We start from the raw sequence: 17,843 nt of genomic DNA, 5'->3' as shown, positions 1-17,843 counted from the left end.
ATGAAATAGTTTAATAAATTTTTATAATCGTGTATTACACAGCTACCAATGAAATATATTAAATATCAAACTTTCTGAAGTGCGACCCTGTGTACTTCGGTAGTTTATTGAGAGACTCTTCTATACACAATAGGATCAACTCGGGTAACCATTAAGCACTCAACCATTTTTCGTGAAACAAACTTTACCTACGTAACTTTACTTATATACAAAAAAGTGACCTACATCACTTTTCTTTTCACCGCTTCTTCATATTTAATAAGGAAATTTTTACCAAATTTTCCTAAATTCCCAACTTAACTAATCGATCTACATTAATTTGTTACTTATAAAACATTTCGTTCTTTATCAAAGGATAACTTTTTCTATAATATATTGCCGACGTTATCCTTAACGACGATCTTTGTATTTGATATATTCTCTAGACTTGTTTTTAAAACATCCAGTGACGCATGTTTTTATAATCTTCAGCTTCCATCGAAAGGGAAAATTGTTTTAGTTTTTTACCTGAAAGTTATTCAACTTGGATTTCAGTGGTTGGGTTTTTCTGCGTAGCAATATGTCATAAAACAATAATAAACCTATTTATAAAACAAGATCTAAAAGAAGTTAGTTAAAAATAAAAATAAAACATAATAGAATGTTTTACCTGCTCGAATTCAATGTCCACCGAATTTTATTTAGTGAAACTAGGGTAGAATAAGCTTTATTGTTATACTCAACTTGAAAATTATTGATAGTACAGTGTTCATAATAGTTTATAATGCTCAGCGTCGTATTATGAATGTCAATGAACGTTAAGTGTTTATTTATTTAAGGTTTACTAGTACGCAGTATAGATTTTAAGTGTTCAACTGACGAGAGCAATAAACTATTACAACAGCCGCGAAAATATCAACAGGAAAAAATTTCCTAGCCAGTAGGCAATACTGTATTCTTCTTTAGGTGCTGTGTATGTATTCAGACGTTCACCATGATCAACAGTCATCACGTTAACAATTTTCTGAAACCTTTCTTTATCCCCACCTCACCCCTCTCTATGCCCAATCACCTAATATTACGCAGCAATAATAATTCATTCGATCAATCCATCTCTTTCCCTATACCTTTCCTAGTTATAAGGTGAGGTAGTTTGAATTTAGATTTTCTAATTATGTGACCGAAGTATTCTGTTTTTCTCATTTTTATGATGTTTATTCGATTCATTCAATATGCACAAAAAAGTTAAAGGTATACAAGCCTAGAAGAGTTGGATGTTTGATAGACAACCAAGAAAATCCACTACTAAATATGGAAGAGAGAATAGACACTTGGAAGAAATATGTGGAAGTAACATTTACAGATGAAAGGCAGATTGTCATTGAAGACATTGGATACCAAACAGGACCTTCGATTACCATGGAAGAAGTCACGGCAGCTATTAGAAAAACTAAAGAGGGTAAAGCTGTTGGGCCTGACAAATTTTATACAGAATTCCTGAAACTCATACAAACAACAAACTCTGGACAAACAAGGAATAAAATGGATAACGACCTTATTTAACAAAATATATATAACTGGAAATATTCCCCAAAGCTGGGTAAAGTCGACCTTTGTAACTATATCAATAAAATTAAATGCAGAAACATTAAAGTGGATAACCAGTTGACAGAGACAATCTACATAGATAGAAGAGTGAGACAAGGATGCATTCTGTCTCCAGTGCTATTTAACATGTACTCGGAACGTATCTTCGAGCAAGAACTGGGACAACTACAGGAAGGGGTCTTAGTTTACGGAATGCGTCTAAACAATATTAGATATGCTGACGACGCAGTAGTTTTTGCAGATAGCCTAGACGGTTTACAAGCAATAATGTCGCTCATATCAGTTAAAAGTCGAGAATATGGGCTGGATCTCAATACGAACAAAACAAATTACATGATAGTTCGTAAACGTGAAATATTAAATACACATATTTTGGTAAACCAACAGCCAATTGACAGGGTAAACAGCTACACATACCTTGGTACTAATATACAAAGTCCATTGGATCACTCTAGTGAAATAAAACAACGCATAGGGAAAGCAAAATAAGCGTTCGTAATGATGAAGTATCTTTTCAGTTCATTATTATACGGAGAAGAGGCATGTACGCTCTCTGAAGCTTCTTTAGGAAAGCTCGAGGCCTTCGAGATGTGGTGTTACAGGCACATCTTACGAATTTCATGGGTGGATCATGTGACTAATATTGAGGTCCTAGTAGAATGGGCAAGGAATGTGAGATTACTAACACAATCAAAGAGCGTAAATTGGAACATTTTGGCCATATTATGAGAAATAAACACAGATATGGCTTATTGCAACTCATTCTTCAGGTCAAAGTATTTGGAAAGAGAGGACCATGGAGAAGAATATCATGGCTTCAAAGCCTAAGGAAGTAGGTCTTCAATACGTCTATAACCATACTATTCCGAATAGCTGCAAGTAAAGTTGGGATGGCTATATTGATCACCAACATCCGGAACAGATAGGCACCGTAAGAAGAAGATAACGTTTATTAGCCATCGATCTAAATTTATCAATTTAATGACATCTTTATTTGAAACACGCGAAACACAAGATTTTTTAGGATCCGTCGATAGCAATACAATTCGAATGCTTCCAATTTGTTTAGCATTGTGGTTCTTTATGTCCACGTCTATGACAGGTTTCTGTTACATAAAACTGGTTTCCAAGTCATACAAGCCTTACGCGACATTTCGATCGTAGTTATTATCTGTTCATAGGTGTCACAATGTACATTTATTTCTTCCAAGTTATTTGAAATGCTTTTCACATTCTACCTTTTCTCCATTAAGACAAATCAGACCTTGATCTATATTTATTTCTCCAATTGCCATCCACTTTGTCTTTAAAATATTAAATTTAAGGTCTCTTTAACAGTTAAACAGTCAGTTCAACTGACTACATTAAGTAATGTTTGGAGTTCTTGTATATTTTTTTCAAGTATGTCTGTATCATTAGAGTATCTGATATTGTTAATTATTTCTCCACCTAACCCTATTACCTTCTATCTGTCTTTCCTTTTACTGTCTTTCCTGTCTGTCCTTTTGTCTGTCATCCAAAGCCTCACGAAAATTTGAAGAGTATAGATTTAAAAGACTGTGCAATAAAAACAACCTTGTCGTACTCTTCGTTTAATGGGAAGTTTTTCAGTACAACTATCTTTAATTTGGATAACAGCTACTTGATTGTAATAAATGTGTTAATAAACAAATCCTTATCTTTGTAGACAACCGAATGTTGTACACGGTTGAAGTCAATGAAACAAACAAAAGTTCTTATCGAAATTCTTTTGTAAGAGAACTTGTATTCAAAATGTTTGCCTCTCTAGTCCTAGACCATTTCTAAGTATAATAGTTTGGTCGAAAAACTGATTTATCACAGTGACATCTTGAACAGCGTCTTTTTTGTTAGATGTGCTGTTTTCGTTTAAGCCATTTGGTGTTTGCCAAGTCCAATTTCTTTGGGCACATTAGCACAATAATATATTTATATTAACAATTTTTTGTTTTGGACAATCTGATAATGACCATGGTGATCTATTGACATAAAATTGTACTACTATGCATTTCCATAATCACTTTAAATTATACATATATATATATATATATATATATATATATATATATATATATATATATATATATATATATATTATTGTGATATTTAAAGTCTTGTCAATTTTTAATTCTTTTATCTCAGGGTTAAATTCGTGCTTCAATATCTATGCTATTACATGTGAAAGGTAAGGTCCAGAGAATACCGGAATAATAAAAAACACATATGATCTAACACTATATATTGAAATAAAAATAATGAAATAATTCACACTCAAAAGTTTTCAATAAACAAATCTCATATAATGATTCTCAAAAATTTTGTTCTACGTACGTGAACAATCAAAATTAATGGTACAAACAATATTAATTGAAATCTCAAAATTCCGAACTATTCTAACTCTCCTAATCAAAATATTTATATCCTTTCTAAATTAAGTGTAAAAATTGTGTTATCAATAAAAGAAAAAACTGCAGAAAACAAAATATCTCTCTGTGATGATGAGTGGTCCAAATCCTTGTTCCTTGTAGACTATATTATCTCCTCTCAACCGCTCCCTATGTAATCAGCAATCTTACACAAATTGTTGCAAGTATATCGTCCTTAATGATCTCCTTCAAAAGCACAAATCATTCAAATTATGATAGCCTTTCTCCTCTCGATAAACTGAATCTCTCGTTGGCCCGAGTGAAAAATGACTCTTGGAATATCTTCTCTTTACGATAAACTGAATCTCTCGTTGGCCTGAACAGTGACTCTTGGAATATAAGTAGAGAAATATGACTTACAATATTTTGCTGCTTCAGCTTCTGTCAGATACACTAACTCCACAAAAACTCACTAACATTCAACACTACTGCTTGCTACATTTCAGGAACCGCCAGAGAACAATCACTGTTCCTTTTACAGATTTGGAAAACCAACTGACCATATCTTTTCTCTCTCCTCAATCTCGCTAAACTTTTTCCTACATACTTATCCCACCTTTTTCAATCTCCGCCAATCAAAACTCGTCACAATTCCCCCATTTTTTCATTTCGATAACAAACAAATTTTTACCTATACTTATAAATTTCCTAAAACTTATTTACAAATAATATTTTTCTATAATTCTTAAAAACTAACAAAAACCTCTTTCTATAATCCCTTCTATTGTCTTTAATCACTGCATTAATGTATTTTGAAAAAACCCCGTTCAATGGTCTTTGGCTTTCACTTAAACTTATGCGGGTCACTCAAGTATAACAAAGAAATAATTTATGTATAGCTTATATTTTGTTTAGTACAGGAAATCCAAGAATTTAATAACTTTCCTTCTTCGAAATGTTTGTTGTTTATTATCCTACTTATCTGAAATATTTTAATGTTTTTAAACTTTGAAATATTTTAATCAACCCAATAATTTTCTCGATTTTACATATCATAACAAATCCCCGCCATTTGATCTGCCGAAAACTCTTTGTTAAACTTTAAAATGACAAAAGTTTTCCAGGATCAAATTATTTCACTATGTTATTAAAATCTATTCATGATATTGATAGATGTCGTGAATGTTAAAATACCCCGTATATTGCCTGTCTTTATACGGGATTGGATATATTTTCGTTTTAAATTTTTCCAAGTATTTTCCCTTAAAAGAAAGTTCATAATTTTTAACCACTTGATTTACTTTATTAACAAAATCTCCATGGTTTCCTAAAATCTTCTCTATTTCCTTCTCCATGTTTTTTCCACAATTTATTTTTCTTTCATCCACCTTTTGTTCACATGTGTTCACTGTCCATAATACTTCTTCACAAAATTCTGGATTCTCGTCCATCAGTGCCATTTTTTCTTCTGTTTTCTTTTTATCCTCTAATTCCCTTTGGTATTCCGAGCACCATGTTTCTATTCCTTTCATTTCTCTGATGATACCTTCTTTTTCTTCCTGCTTCCATTCTGTTTTATCGTCGGTTGCCAACAATTCTTCTGTACCTTCTATTTCCTGTTTTTCTCTGGTCTCCATCTTATTTTCCTGCTTTCTTTTCGAACTCTTCTTCTTTTTCTTCCTTCTCTTTTTCTTTTCTGTTAGATCTTGTTCTTGTACTTTCGGTTTATCCTCTACAGTCATATCGATTTCTTTACGTTTTTCCTGTGCATTGATCCTTCCAGAATTTGTTTTCCTATCTGTTTGCTTTTCTTCTCCTGTGTTGTCTGGTTCTGCTCTGATTTCCAGTTTATTTTCCGAAAAATTTATGGTGATATCTTTTTTCCTCAATTCATCAATTCCCGCTATCATATCATGATTTAAATCTTCAATCACCACACATTTCATAATATGGAATTTGTTTCCCACTCTTATCTGTACTCCCAAGCCTTCGTTTACTGTCGTCAAATTTTTATTGTTTGCACCCACTAAATCAACCCTAGGAATCTTATACACAAATCTGTCCAAATTTAATTCTTTTACTAGTTTTTTATTGATTAGCGATATCTCCGATCCAGAATCAATCACAATTTTAATCGCTTTATGTTTTATAAATGCATCTAAAAATATTAGATTAGAATTAGAAATTTGTCTGTCGTTTCCTATTGCTACATGATTCATCTCCCTTCTATTTTGTTGTTGGAAGCTCTGGTTATTTCTATCGTCCCTTTGTTCGTTAGTATTCCTATTCGGAGGATTTTGTGCATCTCTATTCCTGTTGTGATTTTCATATGTTCTCTGTTGTGTGTCATTCCTGTTATCGTAATTTTGTTGTCTATTGTAATTATTGTAACTTCTCGGCCTATATTCGTTTGTTGATCTGGGATGTCGGTTTCTCTGGTCATAATTTGATGAATACCTTCTTTCCGCTCCATTATATTGGTCATGTTGTCTTCTATTTCTCATTTCTTTTTTTTTCGCTTCTTTTAATTGAAGGAATTGGCACAAACTATCAATATCTTGATAGTTTCTCAAAATCACGTGATCTTCCAACGTTTCCTCAAAATGTCTGCTGATCATTTCTACCAGCTGTTCGGTAGAATATTTGTATTCTAGATATTTTGAATTGTTATATATCTGCAAAGCATATCTTTCTTCAGATATTCCCATTTTTTCGTGATATTTTCCATTCTGTAGCTCTTGGTTGATTTCTCTCTGTTTATTTTTCCCCCAGAAATAGTTGAGAAATTTATTTTCAAAATCTGTCCAATTTTCAAACTCATCTTCCTTGCTTTCATACCATAACGCTGCTCCTTCTTTCAAATGGTTTCTAATTGTTTCTTTGCAATCGTCAAAATATCTAATATGTTGTAATTTGGTTTTCAAATTTTTGACAAACGGTACTGGGTGTGTTTTCCGAATATCCCCGCCAAATTGTATTTTCGCCTCGCTTGTTCCATGGATGATAACTTCTTTTCTCTCTACCCCTCTTAGTTCAATTTCTGCCATTTGTTTTTCATTTTGCTTTAATCTTCTTTCTACTTCCTTCCTGTCTTCTTGTAGCGCATTTTCAAATTTTATTTCTAATCCCTCCAAATTATCTTTAATTCTCATTTCTTGTTCTTTCATATTATTTTTAATTTCATTAATCTCTTCTATTTGTTGTATCAGTTCTTTCTTTATCCCCTCAACACATCCTTTAATTTCCTGTTCATAGTTTTCCAGACGCTGCTCTATATTGCTCATTGTTTGTTTTGTTTCCCGTTGGTTTTCTTCCATTGTTTGTTTTGTTTCATCCATTATGTGTTTTGTTTCCAGTTGATTTTTATCCATTTTTTGTGACTGGAGTTGCATTAGTTGTAATATTTTATCTATTCCTGATAGTTCTTTTCTCTCCTCAACTATTGTCACATTTCCTTCATTATCCGATACTTCTTCCAAAATTGTTTCATCTTCTCTGTTATCCTCCTTCCTTTCCTGCATTTTACTTTGTCTCCTTGTGACAGACATGTTGTTACTTTTTGTTATTGTTTTTGTCCCCGCCAAATGTGAAATTTTACAACACTCTATATGTTTCAGAACACGACAATATTTCTCCCCAAATGTATTAAATTTTCACGACAAATATCGAATATGCAATCAGTAAAATTCAAATAATTCAAAATAAATATCAAATGTACGATTGGTAAAGAAAATAAAATCAAATAATTCAATAGCAGTAAATATCCACTAACTACGATCAATCAATAAATCAAATTTATATTCCCTGGAAAAATTGTCAAAATACTTTCAAATTCAAATTCCCTCAATGTTATATGTTTTTATCTCTGGATCACCTGTACTTATTCCAGATCTCTTTCCCTTCCTTCAAATGTAAAGCTGCGATATTTTCAAGCCCCACGTTTTGGAAGCCAGTTATTGTGATATTTAAAGTCTTGGTGCGCCAAGCAATAATTAGCTAATTAATTTTTTTGATTAATTAAAATTATTTAAATGATATGATTATGAATCTATCACAATTTTTAATTCTTTTATCTCAGGGTTAAATTCGTGCTTCAATATCTATGCTATTACATGTGAAAGGTAAGGTCCAGAGAATACCGGAATAATAAAAAACACATATGATCTAACACTATATATTGAAATAAAAATAATGAAATAATTCACACTCAAAAGTTTTCAATAAACAAATCTCATATAATGATTCTCAAAAATTTTGTTCTACGTACGTGAACAATCAAAATTAATGGTACAAACAATATTAATTGAAATCTCAAAATTCCGAACTATTCTAACTCTCCTAATCAAAATATTTATATCCTTTCTAAATTAAGTGTAAAAATTGTGTTATCAATAAAAGAAAAAACTGCAGAAAACAAAATATCTCTCTCTGATGATGAGTGGTCCAAATCCTTGTTCCTTGTAGACTATATTATCTCCTCTCAACCGCTCCCTATGTAATCAGCAATCTTACACAAATTGTTGCAAGTATATCGTCCTTAATGATCTCCTTCAAAAGCACAAATCATTCAAATTATGATAGCCTTTCTCCTCTCGATAAACTGAATCTCTCGTTGGCCCGAGTGAAAAATGACTCTTGGAATATCTTCTCTTTACGATAAACTGAATCTCTCGTTGGCCTGAACAGTGACTCTTGGAATATAAGTAGAGAAATATGACTTACAATATTTTGCTGCTTCAGCTTCTGTCAGATACACTAACTCCACAAAAACTCACTAACATTCAACACTACTGCTTGCTACATTTCAGGAACCGCCAGAGAACAATCACTGTTCCTTTTACAGATTTGGAAAACCAACTGACCATATCTTTTCTCTCTCCTCAATCTCGCTAAACTTTTTCCTACATACTTATCCCACCTTTTTCAATCTCCGCCAATCAAAACTCGTCACAATTCCCCCATTTTTTCATTTCGATAACAAACAAATTTTTACCTATACTTATAAATTTCCTAAAACTTATTTACAAATAATATTTTTCTATAATTCTTAAAAACTAACAAAAACCTCTTTCTATAATCCCTTCTATTGTCTTTAATCACTGCATTAATGTATTTTGAAAAAACCCCGTTCAATGGTCTTTGGCTTTCACTTAAACTTATGCGGGTCACTCAAGTATAACAAAGAAATAATTTATGTATAGCTTATATTTTGTTTAGTACAGGAAATCCAAGAATTTAATAACTTTCCTTCTTCGAAATGTTTGTTGTTTATTATCCTACTTATCTGAAATATTTTAATGTTTTTGAACTTTGAAATATTTTAATCAACCCAATAATTTTCTCGATTTTACATATCATAACAATATATATATATATATATATATATATATATATATATATATATATATATATATATATATATATATATATATATATATATATATATATATATATATATATATATATATATTGTTATGATTGTTTGTTTTGACTTTAATCTTAGTTTATTGAGCCAATAAAAAAGAAATATAATTTATTTGTTATCAAAAGTAAAATAATCCTTATATTACCTGTGTTCGATGGATTCAAAAGATTTTCTAGTTGTCTTTTATCGGGGTAGAGAAGAAAGGATCAGAATACAAATATATTATATTACAAAGATTTACGTTTCTTTATTTTATATGAACGAATAAAACAATTATTAAATTCTGTTGTTCTCTTATCAATCAGCATACAAGAAAATAAATCAAATTTTTATAATAATAAGATTATAAAGCTACATACATTTATATTACGTGAAAAACCAATTTTACTTAAATTTTTCTTTACTTGAAACAAGACACAACAAAACTTTAAACTTTTGATTAGCCTAACAAAACCTCAGTTCTTAAATTTGAATGCTAATGACCATGGTCGAAACGATCCTTCACAGATATAAAATTCAATTGTACAAACACTTACAGCTTATTTTCTTCTTGAGTTGTATGTTGGAAAATACCCCAAAAAAGTCCAGTCTCCTCAACGATGTGATCTCTCCTTTTTGGCACCTCGACTCTTTCTTAACGTCTCTGCAAACCTCCTGCAGACTACACAAAAAACACCTGATTCACTTCTCCAAACTCAGCTACTTATTTATGACACCAGGACCTCCTTTTGTCAACTTGATGCCGTAAGAATACTTTCATATATACTTCATAAAATGCCCACGGTAGATACAAGGACCTCTTTTAATGTACTTGTTATCTCCTTCTTCAAACTATTCACTTATTTTCGTTACGCCGGTATCCAAACTCACGAACCACACCGTATCTTGAGACAAAAGGACTGTTTCCTTTCGATTACCAAAATATGACTAACTTCTCCTGTCTCATGATCGACTCCCAAATTCCCATTTAAAAACGACCGTCCAATCAAAAAGCTCAAATTGTGTTTACCATGATTTTGGAAAAGCCTAATTTCGGTTTCAGGGAAAACTAAATAGCTTACTTTAAAATTGGTTTTTTCAATACATCATTTATACATATTTCAAAAGATTAGAATATGGTCATTTAATACTCGACTATACAAACAATGAAAAGATTAACTTACAGGTAAAATGTCTTCTAATTCTAAACAAAGGTTTTTTGATAATTTTGTTTGAAACGGAAAAAGGTCGTTTGCCAAACAAATTTCTATTCTTATCTACACTAAATCTTATCTTAAATTAATATATACATTTTTGTTTATAATGATATCTTAAAATTTTATTCCGATGGATATTTTTATTTATTTTTCTTTGGTTGGGAAAGAAAAAGTATGACAATATATATATTTATATATATATATATATATATATATATATATATATATATATATATATATATATATATATATATATATATATTTACCTATATATAATACGTACTTTAACAAATTATTTAAACAAGTTTTCATACTCGCCTTGGGTTTTTCCTTAAATACATCAAGGATGTACCACGTCTGCTTAAAATTCTCTGGTCAACTTAAGGTCATTGCAAAAAACGCTGTTTTGTTAAGGGCAAAGTTTTGATATGCGAAGATTATAAATCAGGTTTAAGATAATTGTTTTCCATTCAGTTTTAATAAATGTTTTTTAGTACATTACATTTCTATAAGATATTTAATTTATTAACTTAATAATGTTCTGTATGTGAGACATACTCGGTAGCAATGACACAGAATACATGGAATAATTACAATAAAATACTGATAGGAAAGACAAATGGGAAGTTAGAAAATGAAAATACTTACGAACTAATAATTCGATGATACAGTAAATATGATTTAGCTATTTTACATTATGTAACATTGTTATTATATAAAATAAATCACATATTTAACAGGTAAACCAAAATCTTGGAGAACTCCGTTCTTATAATTGGCTCTTCTTCGATGCAAATCTATATCTTTTAAGTGATAAATGCAATGAATGTTTGTGCAGTAGTCAAAATCTAAAACCCTAGCTTCCCCCTAAAACCCCCCTCGTATGAGGGGAGGAAAATTTACCAAGAATCTGTAAGCAATAAAAAAAAATTTTTAAATAAAAAATGTAGCTGACATAATTTTGAACAAAAATGTGACCGGCGATTTTAAATATCAGTAACGCGTGCGAAATCAATTTTAAATAAAATTGTTATCAACTCGTCTGTAAAAATTCGATAAGTTTTGATCAGAGTGTCCTATCGACAAAAAATTTAAATTCCATTGTTAGAGCTTTTTTTTGAAAGGTGAGAATCTTCAAAAGTCCCCTGGGAAGGTGTCCCAGGTGTGTTGGATTCGGTCGACTCCGCCTAACCTTAGCTGATCGCCTACCAACCAAACTCACCCCCTTTTCTCAAACAAACGGACCTGAGACCGCTAAGACTCTTAGCGAGCATTACCATCTGACCCGTCAGCTTTGCTCATAACTCCCATCTGTCGCTCTCCGTCTGCGCTCCGTAGTTGTCATAGCATCCCAGTCGCGCCACCCCACCCACGTCTGCACCGGACTTGGTTTGTAAGGTAACCCATCTTTGTGCAGAGTGATAGGCAGGAAGGAACGACCCCGCTGTTATTTCAACTATCTTGAACTTAATTTTCCATTTTATTTTTCTTCGATATGCATACGGTTCTTTGCGATAGGTAGTCCTTTATTACATTGGACACATTTTCCGAGTTCCCAAGTTCAAAAATCTTGTCTACGATGAGACCCCAGTTCGCTGAATTGAAGGCGTTTTTAATGTCCAATAAAACAAGATGTCTACAACAACAACTATGTCTTTTTACTTGTTTTCACCGTGTCTCTTATCCAGATCTCGGCGTCGACTGCTGATCGACCTTTTCTGAATCCATATTGTTGGTTGGACAGAGCTCTCTTATCTCCCAACACGCATTCCAGCCTCTTCTTGGCAAGATTCTCATAGAACTTGCCAAGCCCGTCCAAAAGGTATATTGGCCTATGCTAAGAGGATGCTGAATCAGGCTTTAGGAGCAAAATCAGATTTGCTTCCTTTAGTTCCCTTGGAAACTCTTGCTTCCGCAGTAAATCGTTATATATTCTTCTAATCAAACCTGTTTTCTCTCTTGTTGTTATCTTCAGTGCCTCCGGTGGCAGTCTATTGGGGCCGGGGGCTTTCCCCATCTTGATTTGTTGATCAGCGGTCTTTATTTCTTCTTCTGTGAATTCACCGCAGAGGAGACCTTCAAGCCAGTTGGTTTCTGCTTGGTGTTGAAGAAGAACTCCGTCGATTCTCGCTGCTGGTTCACGTCTAATTTGTATGGAACGATAATCTTTAGTGACTTCTTTGTTAATTTATATGCCATGTCTTCTTCTAAAGCATTTATTAGGTTCTACCATCTTTCCAGAGAGCATAGAACATTTCCGCGTAAAATTTGCAGTATTATTTTAAAAGGATTTAATGTAAATAACTTACTAATTAACGATAATGATAAATATTAGAAAAAAATATTCTAAAAGGAGTTTTTTAATTCAATTTAAAAATGACTTGTTTCATGTTTTCATTATTTACTATTAGAGTAATTTATTTTCGTACTTTTTATACTATATAGAAAAGTGAACCATTGGCTATTGAGTGTCTAGCGACAATTCAAAACAGTCGCAAATTCCTAAAATATACTTTACAATCAACAGTAATACTCATGTCGGATCCTAAGGGATGCTGTATTACGAGGGGTAGACTGTGTGATCTTTCTAACGGCCCTCACTAGAGATAATTATGTGGCAAACTATCTAAATCATCATCATCTTTGGCTCGACAATCCTCTGTGGATCTTGGCCTGCTCTAAGATTCGTCGCCATCCTGTTCGGTTTCTGGCAACATGTTGCCATCTTCTGATTTTTAATATCCGTAAGTCGGTTTCAACTCCATCTAACCACCTAATTCGCGGTCGGCCTTTGCTTCTTCTTCCTACAGGTGTTCCTGTGGTTAGCTTTTTAGCAATCGTATTTTCTGGCATTCGTATTATATGTCTAGCCCATCTAAGTCGCTGTGTTTGAATGATCGTTATGACATCTGGCTCATCAAAGAGCTGATACAAGTCAAAATTATATCTTCTGCGCCACTGCCCTTGTATTTTACGCTCAAATATTAAAGTCTTTCATATTTCTGCGTTAAAGTCCATGTTTCTGCTCCATATGTGAGGACCGGCCTTAGCAGTGTTTCGTATATAATAATTTTAGTTCTTATTTAAATGTTTCTTGAGTGGACATGCTTTTGGAGTCCATAGTATGCCCTATTTGTAAGATTTATTCGTCTTTTGATTTCTTCGCTTGTTTTATTGGTAGCAGTCAATAGCGACCCAAGGTATGTGAAGATGTCAATAGCGACCCAAGGTATGTGAAGATGTCAACACGTCCAAAGGTATGACTTCCAAAGACTGTTTCTCGTTTCTCATTTGCTATCGGATCCTTTGTAACCAACATGTACTTGGTTTTGTCTTCGTTGATGACTAGACCGATCTGTTTCGCCGCTGTTTCCAATTCTAGGAGATATTGCTCAACATCTTGCTTGCTACGCCCTATTATGTCAATGTCATCAGCATATGCTAAGACTTGTATCGATCTATTGTAAATAGTACCGCTCTCCCTAATTTGTGTATCTCGGACTGCCTTTTCTAAGGCAATATTAAATAGGAGGCAAGCCAGAGCATCCCCTTGTCTGAGTCCATCCTTTATCTCAAAGGATCTAGAATTCTCTCCCTGTATTCTAACAATGGCTTCTAAGTTAGACATTGTCATTCTCGTTAGTCGGATAAGTTTCTCTGGTATACCAAACTCATGCATTGATTGGTACAGCAGTGTTCTCTTGACACTGTCGTATGCGTCCTTGAAGTCGACGAATAGGTGATGGGTTTCAATATTGAATTCTAATGTTTTCTCGAGAATCTGTCTTATTGAATGAATCTGGTCAATTGTTGATTTTTCTGGAGTGAATCCAGCTTGATATTTACCAACTATGCCCACTGTGTAAACTTGTAGCCTTTCGTAGAGAATATTTGCTAGTATTTTGTAAGCAGTTGTTAATAACAGGGTTATACCTCTATAGTTGTCACACTGGAGCTGGTCACCTTTTTTATGAAACGGCATATCACGCCTTGAGACCATTCACAAGGCATGGTCTCATTATGCCAAATAAGAAGCAAAAGCTTATGCAGTGTCTATAGTAGGGCATCGCCACCATTCCTGTAGAGCTGGTGATTTATTATTTTTAAACTATTTAAATCACACGAAACAAAAAACTGCAACTAGAAAAGTATGAACCAACTGACGAAATAATAATTAACTCAATCCTATAATCAACAGGTCATTACCAACAAAGATAAAAACAATGGACCAATAAAATAGGAAAATAAAACTTAAAAAATCTACAAATACGTAGAAACAGACAAAAAATTAATTAGTGTATATATATAATCTAATTTTTATACCAAATAACATTTCTAACACAATTGTTTACTTTTTTTTCTAATATTTTGGTACATAACACATGTTTTGAGCAAAAAACTTTAAACGTAATTAGAATATAATTAATGATAGAGATATTAACAAATTAAGTCGCTAATGAGAAAATTGAACATTTCCTTAAAATGTTATTTTGTTTAATTTTAAGAATACACCAAAACTAAATACCTATAAATCTCCGAACTTGCTATTTACAGTTTAATTTGGTAACAGTAATTTGTTTAAAAAACGTTTTCTACGTAAATGAAAACCGCCATTTACCATTTCGACCTTGTAATTAAAGTATTTTCTTACAAATAATATTTTTTATTGTCTACTGAACTCTTGATATGGCACTAATATGTGAACGTTATTTAATGAAACTTTGTAAATCTTTGTTATTTTTTGTATTAATTTTTTTAATTGTATCAGTAATGTCGGGAAGTTCTATTTTTTATTCTATTTTATTCTATTTTTTGTTTGCTTAAAAGAATTTAATATTAATACTAGTAATCATTGAAATCATTCTAAATGTTCCAAAAGATATAATTTGTCTGGAAAAATCTTTAAACTTCAACAAGGAACAATTAATACACCGTGCAGGGGTTGTCCATGGATATACAGGAAAAATGGCCATGGTATAACGACACCGTGATAGGAAATAATATCGTTATAGACTCCGTAAAGATTGGAGGAGACAGACTTTTAGAGAATCTAAAGAAATTGTTCAATTGGGCGGGCATGTTTTCGACGCTGAAGTACCTGAGGGTCGTAAAAGTACCCTTGTTTTGGACGCTGCGGGAAGGATTATCGCAGGTACCAGATATTAGATATAATTAGGGTTTAATGATGGTCATTGAAATTTACTTAGTTACTAGTTATTAGTTTGTCAGAGAATAGTGAAAAGTGAACATGGAAATTTCAACGTTAGTAAGTAATATTGGTAAAATTTTGCTCAAAGTGAACAGTTTTACTTTTTCTCAAGATAAAGTACTAAAATCGGGAGAAACGTATTGGAGGTGCGTAAAACGGTCGTGTAAAGCGAAGATATTCACGAAAGGGCCAGAAAAGTTAGTGATCTAAAGCAATCTAGAACATAATCACGAGTGTGATATCAAGACGCTTAATGGACAGATTGTGCGTAGCAGTGCCAAAAGGAAGGCTAAGGATAATTTAACCGAAAGGCCGTCCAAAATCATACATAGTACGTTGAAAGAAAATGTAGATTGCTTGAGCCACATGTCTGTTAAAGACGTTAATTTAATGCGAAATCAAATATACAGTGAACGGCGAATGGCTCAACCGAAACTGCCCAAAAGTAAAGATGAAAATTTAAGTTTTGTTGAACATTTTAAGTTTGTTACAAACAAAATAGCAAAAAAAATCTATGCATTGGGAAGAATGTCAAAAAATTTAAGTTGCTGGTCTAGGTTGACCATATATAAATCGATTATTGCTCCCCATCTCTATTTTTGCTCTACATTGCTGTTTTTAATGAATGCTTCTCAAATGAATGTACTACAGAAAAAACAAAATAAAGCCTTAAGGATAATATTAGGATGTAGTGTATACACTAGTAGAACTGACATGCTAACAATGGCAAATGTTTTAAGTGTAAGACAGACAATTGTATGTAATAGTATGATTTTTGTTTATAAAATGTTAAATGGTCTGATACCTGTGCATTTGTGTAATAATTGTACCTTTGTTCGAGATGTACATGAACACAACACACGTTCTAGAAATAACTTTTATCTGAATAGGGTCAACACTAATTTTGGTCAGAACAATCTTTTTTATAGGGGATTAAAGCAATGCAATGAATTACCGGAAAACATTAAGGCTTCTGGAAATTTAGCTCAATTTAAAAATTTATGTAAGATATATGTTAAGCAAAGCATTGTGATTTAATTTTAAGGGTATAAATTGATGTATTTATATGTATATTTTTCTAGCCATGTGCTATTAATAAAGATTATTATTATTAGAAACTATTGCTGCGGTAAATATTATGAATATCAAAACACTTAAAGACGAGAATTTTATATTTGCGGTTGAACTAAGTTCTAACATTATCATCTTCTCGTGTAACACTAACATGCGTTTTCTGTGCGGCAGTGAAACGATTTATATGGACGGTACATTTAGTTACTGTGCTCAATATTTTAAGCAATTTTTTACCATACATGTATTTATCAATGGACATTATATACCATTGTGTTATTGTTTACTTCCCGACCAATCGGAACAAACCTATATAAAACTATTTAATGTTTTGAAACGCAAATGTGAAGTAATTGGTCTAAAATTCAATCAAAAAATCATTTTCTCCGATTTTGAAATTGCTATCCACAATGCTGCGTGTTTTGAATTTCCAAATGTGCACATTAAAGGGTGCCGTTTTCATCTTATGCAAGCTTGGTATCGTAATATCGGTGGTTGTGGCTTAATTCGGGAATATAAATTGGCAGACAGTGAAATATCTAAATGGCTGAAATATATTTTTGGGCTGCCATTTTTACCTCCCTTAGAAGTCGAAGAATCTTTCATATATGATTTTAAGGCTATTCAACCAAAGTATTCAAAAATTGTAAAGTTTTCCGACTACTTATTGGACAACTACATTGGCGACCACGCAACATTTCTGTCGGAGATGTGGGCTGCGATGAGTGAGAGTTTACAATTAACAACTAATGCTTGTGAATCGTTCCACTCGCGTTTTAATGATAATTTTTACCATGCTCATCCAAATATTTTCCATTTTATTGATGTTTTAAAAAATTTTCAAACTGAAACTTACATTAAAATTAATAGTGTCTGTAATAGTGAAAGTAATGGACTTAAAGATCCAAAGAGTAGAAAAAAAAAATATGTTCGTTAGAAATAGGATACATGAGTATTAAACTAACTGTATC

At 32.4% G+C, this 17,843-nt stretch overlaps 1 protein-coding gene across 1 annotated transcript in view; it reads left to right on the top strand.

Moving 5' to 3' along the window:
- Positions 1-17,843, top strand: part of LOC140433120 (uncharacterized) — a 247,345-nt gene that overhangs the window by 78,640 nt on the left and 150,862 nt on the right. Inside the window, exon 10 of the mRNA XM_072521173.1 lies at positions 1,225-1,438. Coding sequence (XP_072377274.1) covers positions 1,225-1,438 — 214 coding nt within the window. The remainder of the gene's footprint in view (positions 1-1,224; positions 1,439-17,843) is intronic.

This window comes from Diabrotica undecimpunctata, chromosome 2 (genome assembly GCF_040954645.1).
Source record: "Diabrotica undecimpunctata isolate CICGRU chromosome 2, icDiaUnde3, whole genome shotgun sequence".
Classification (NCBI taxonomy): domain Eukaryota; kingdom Metazoa; phylum Arthropoda; class Insecta; order Coleoptera; family Chrysomelidae; genus Diabrotica; species Diabrotica undecimpunctata.
Note: the sequence above shows the minus strand (reverse complement) of the source record. Positions and strands in the feature narration are given on the sequence as shown.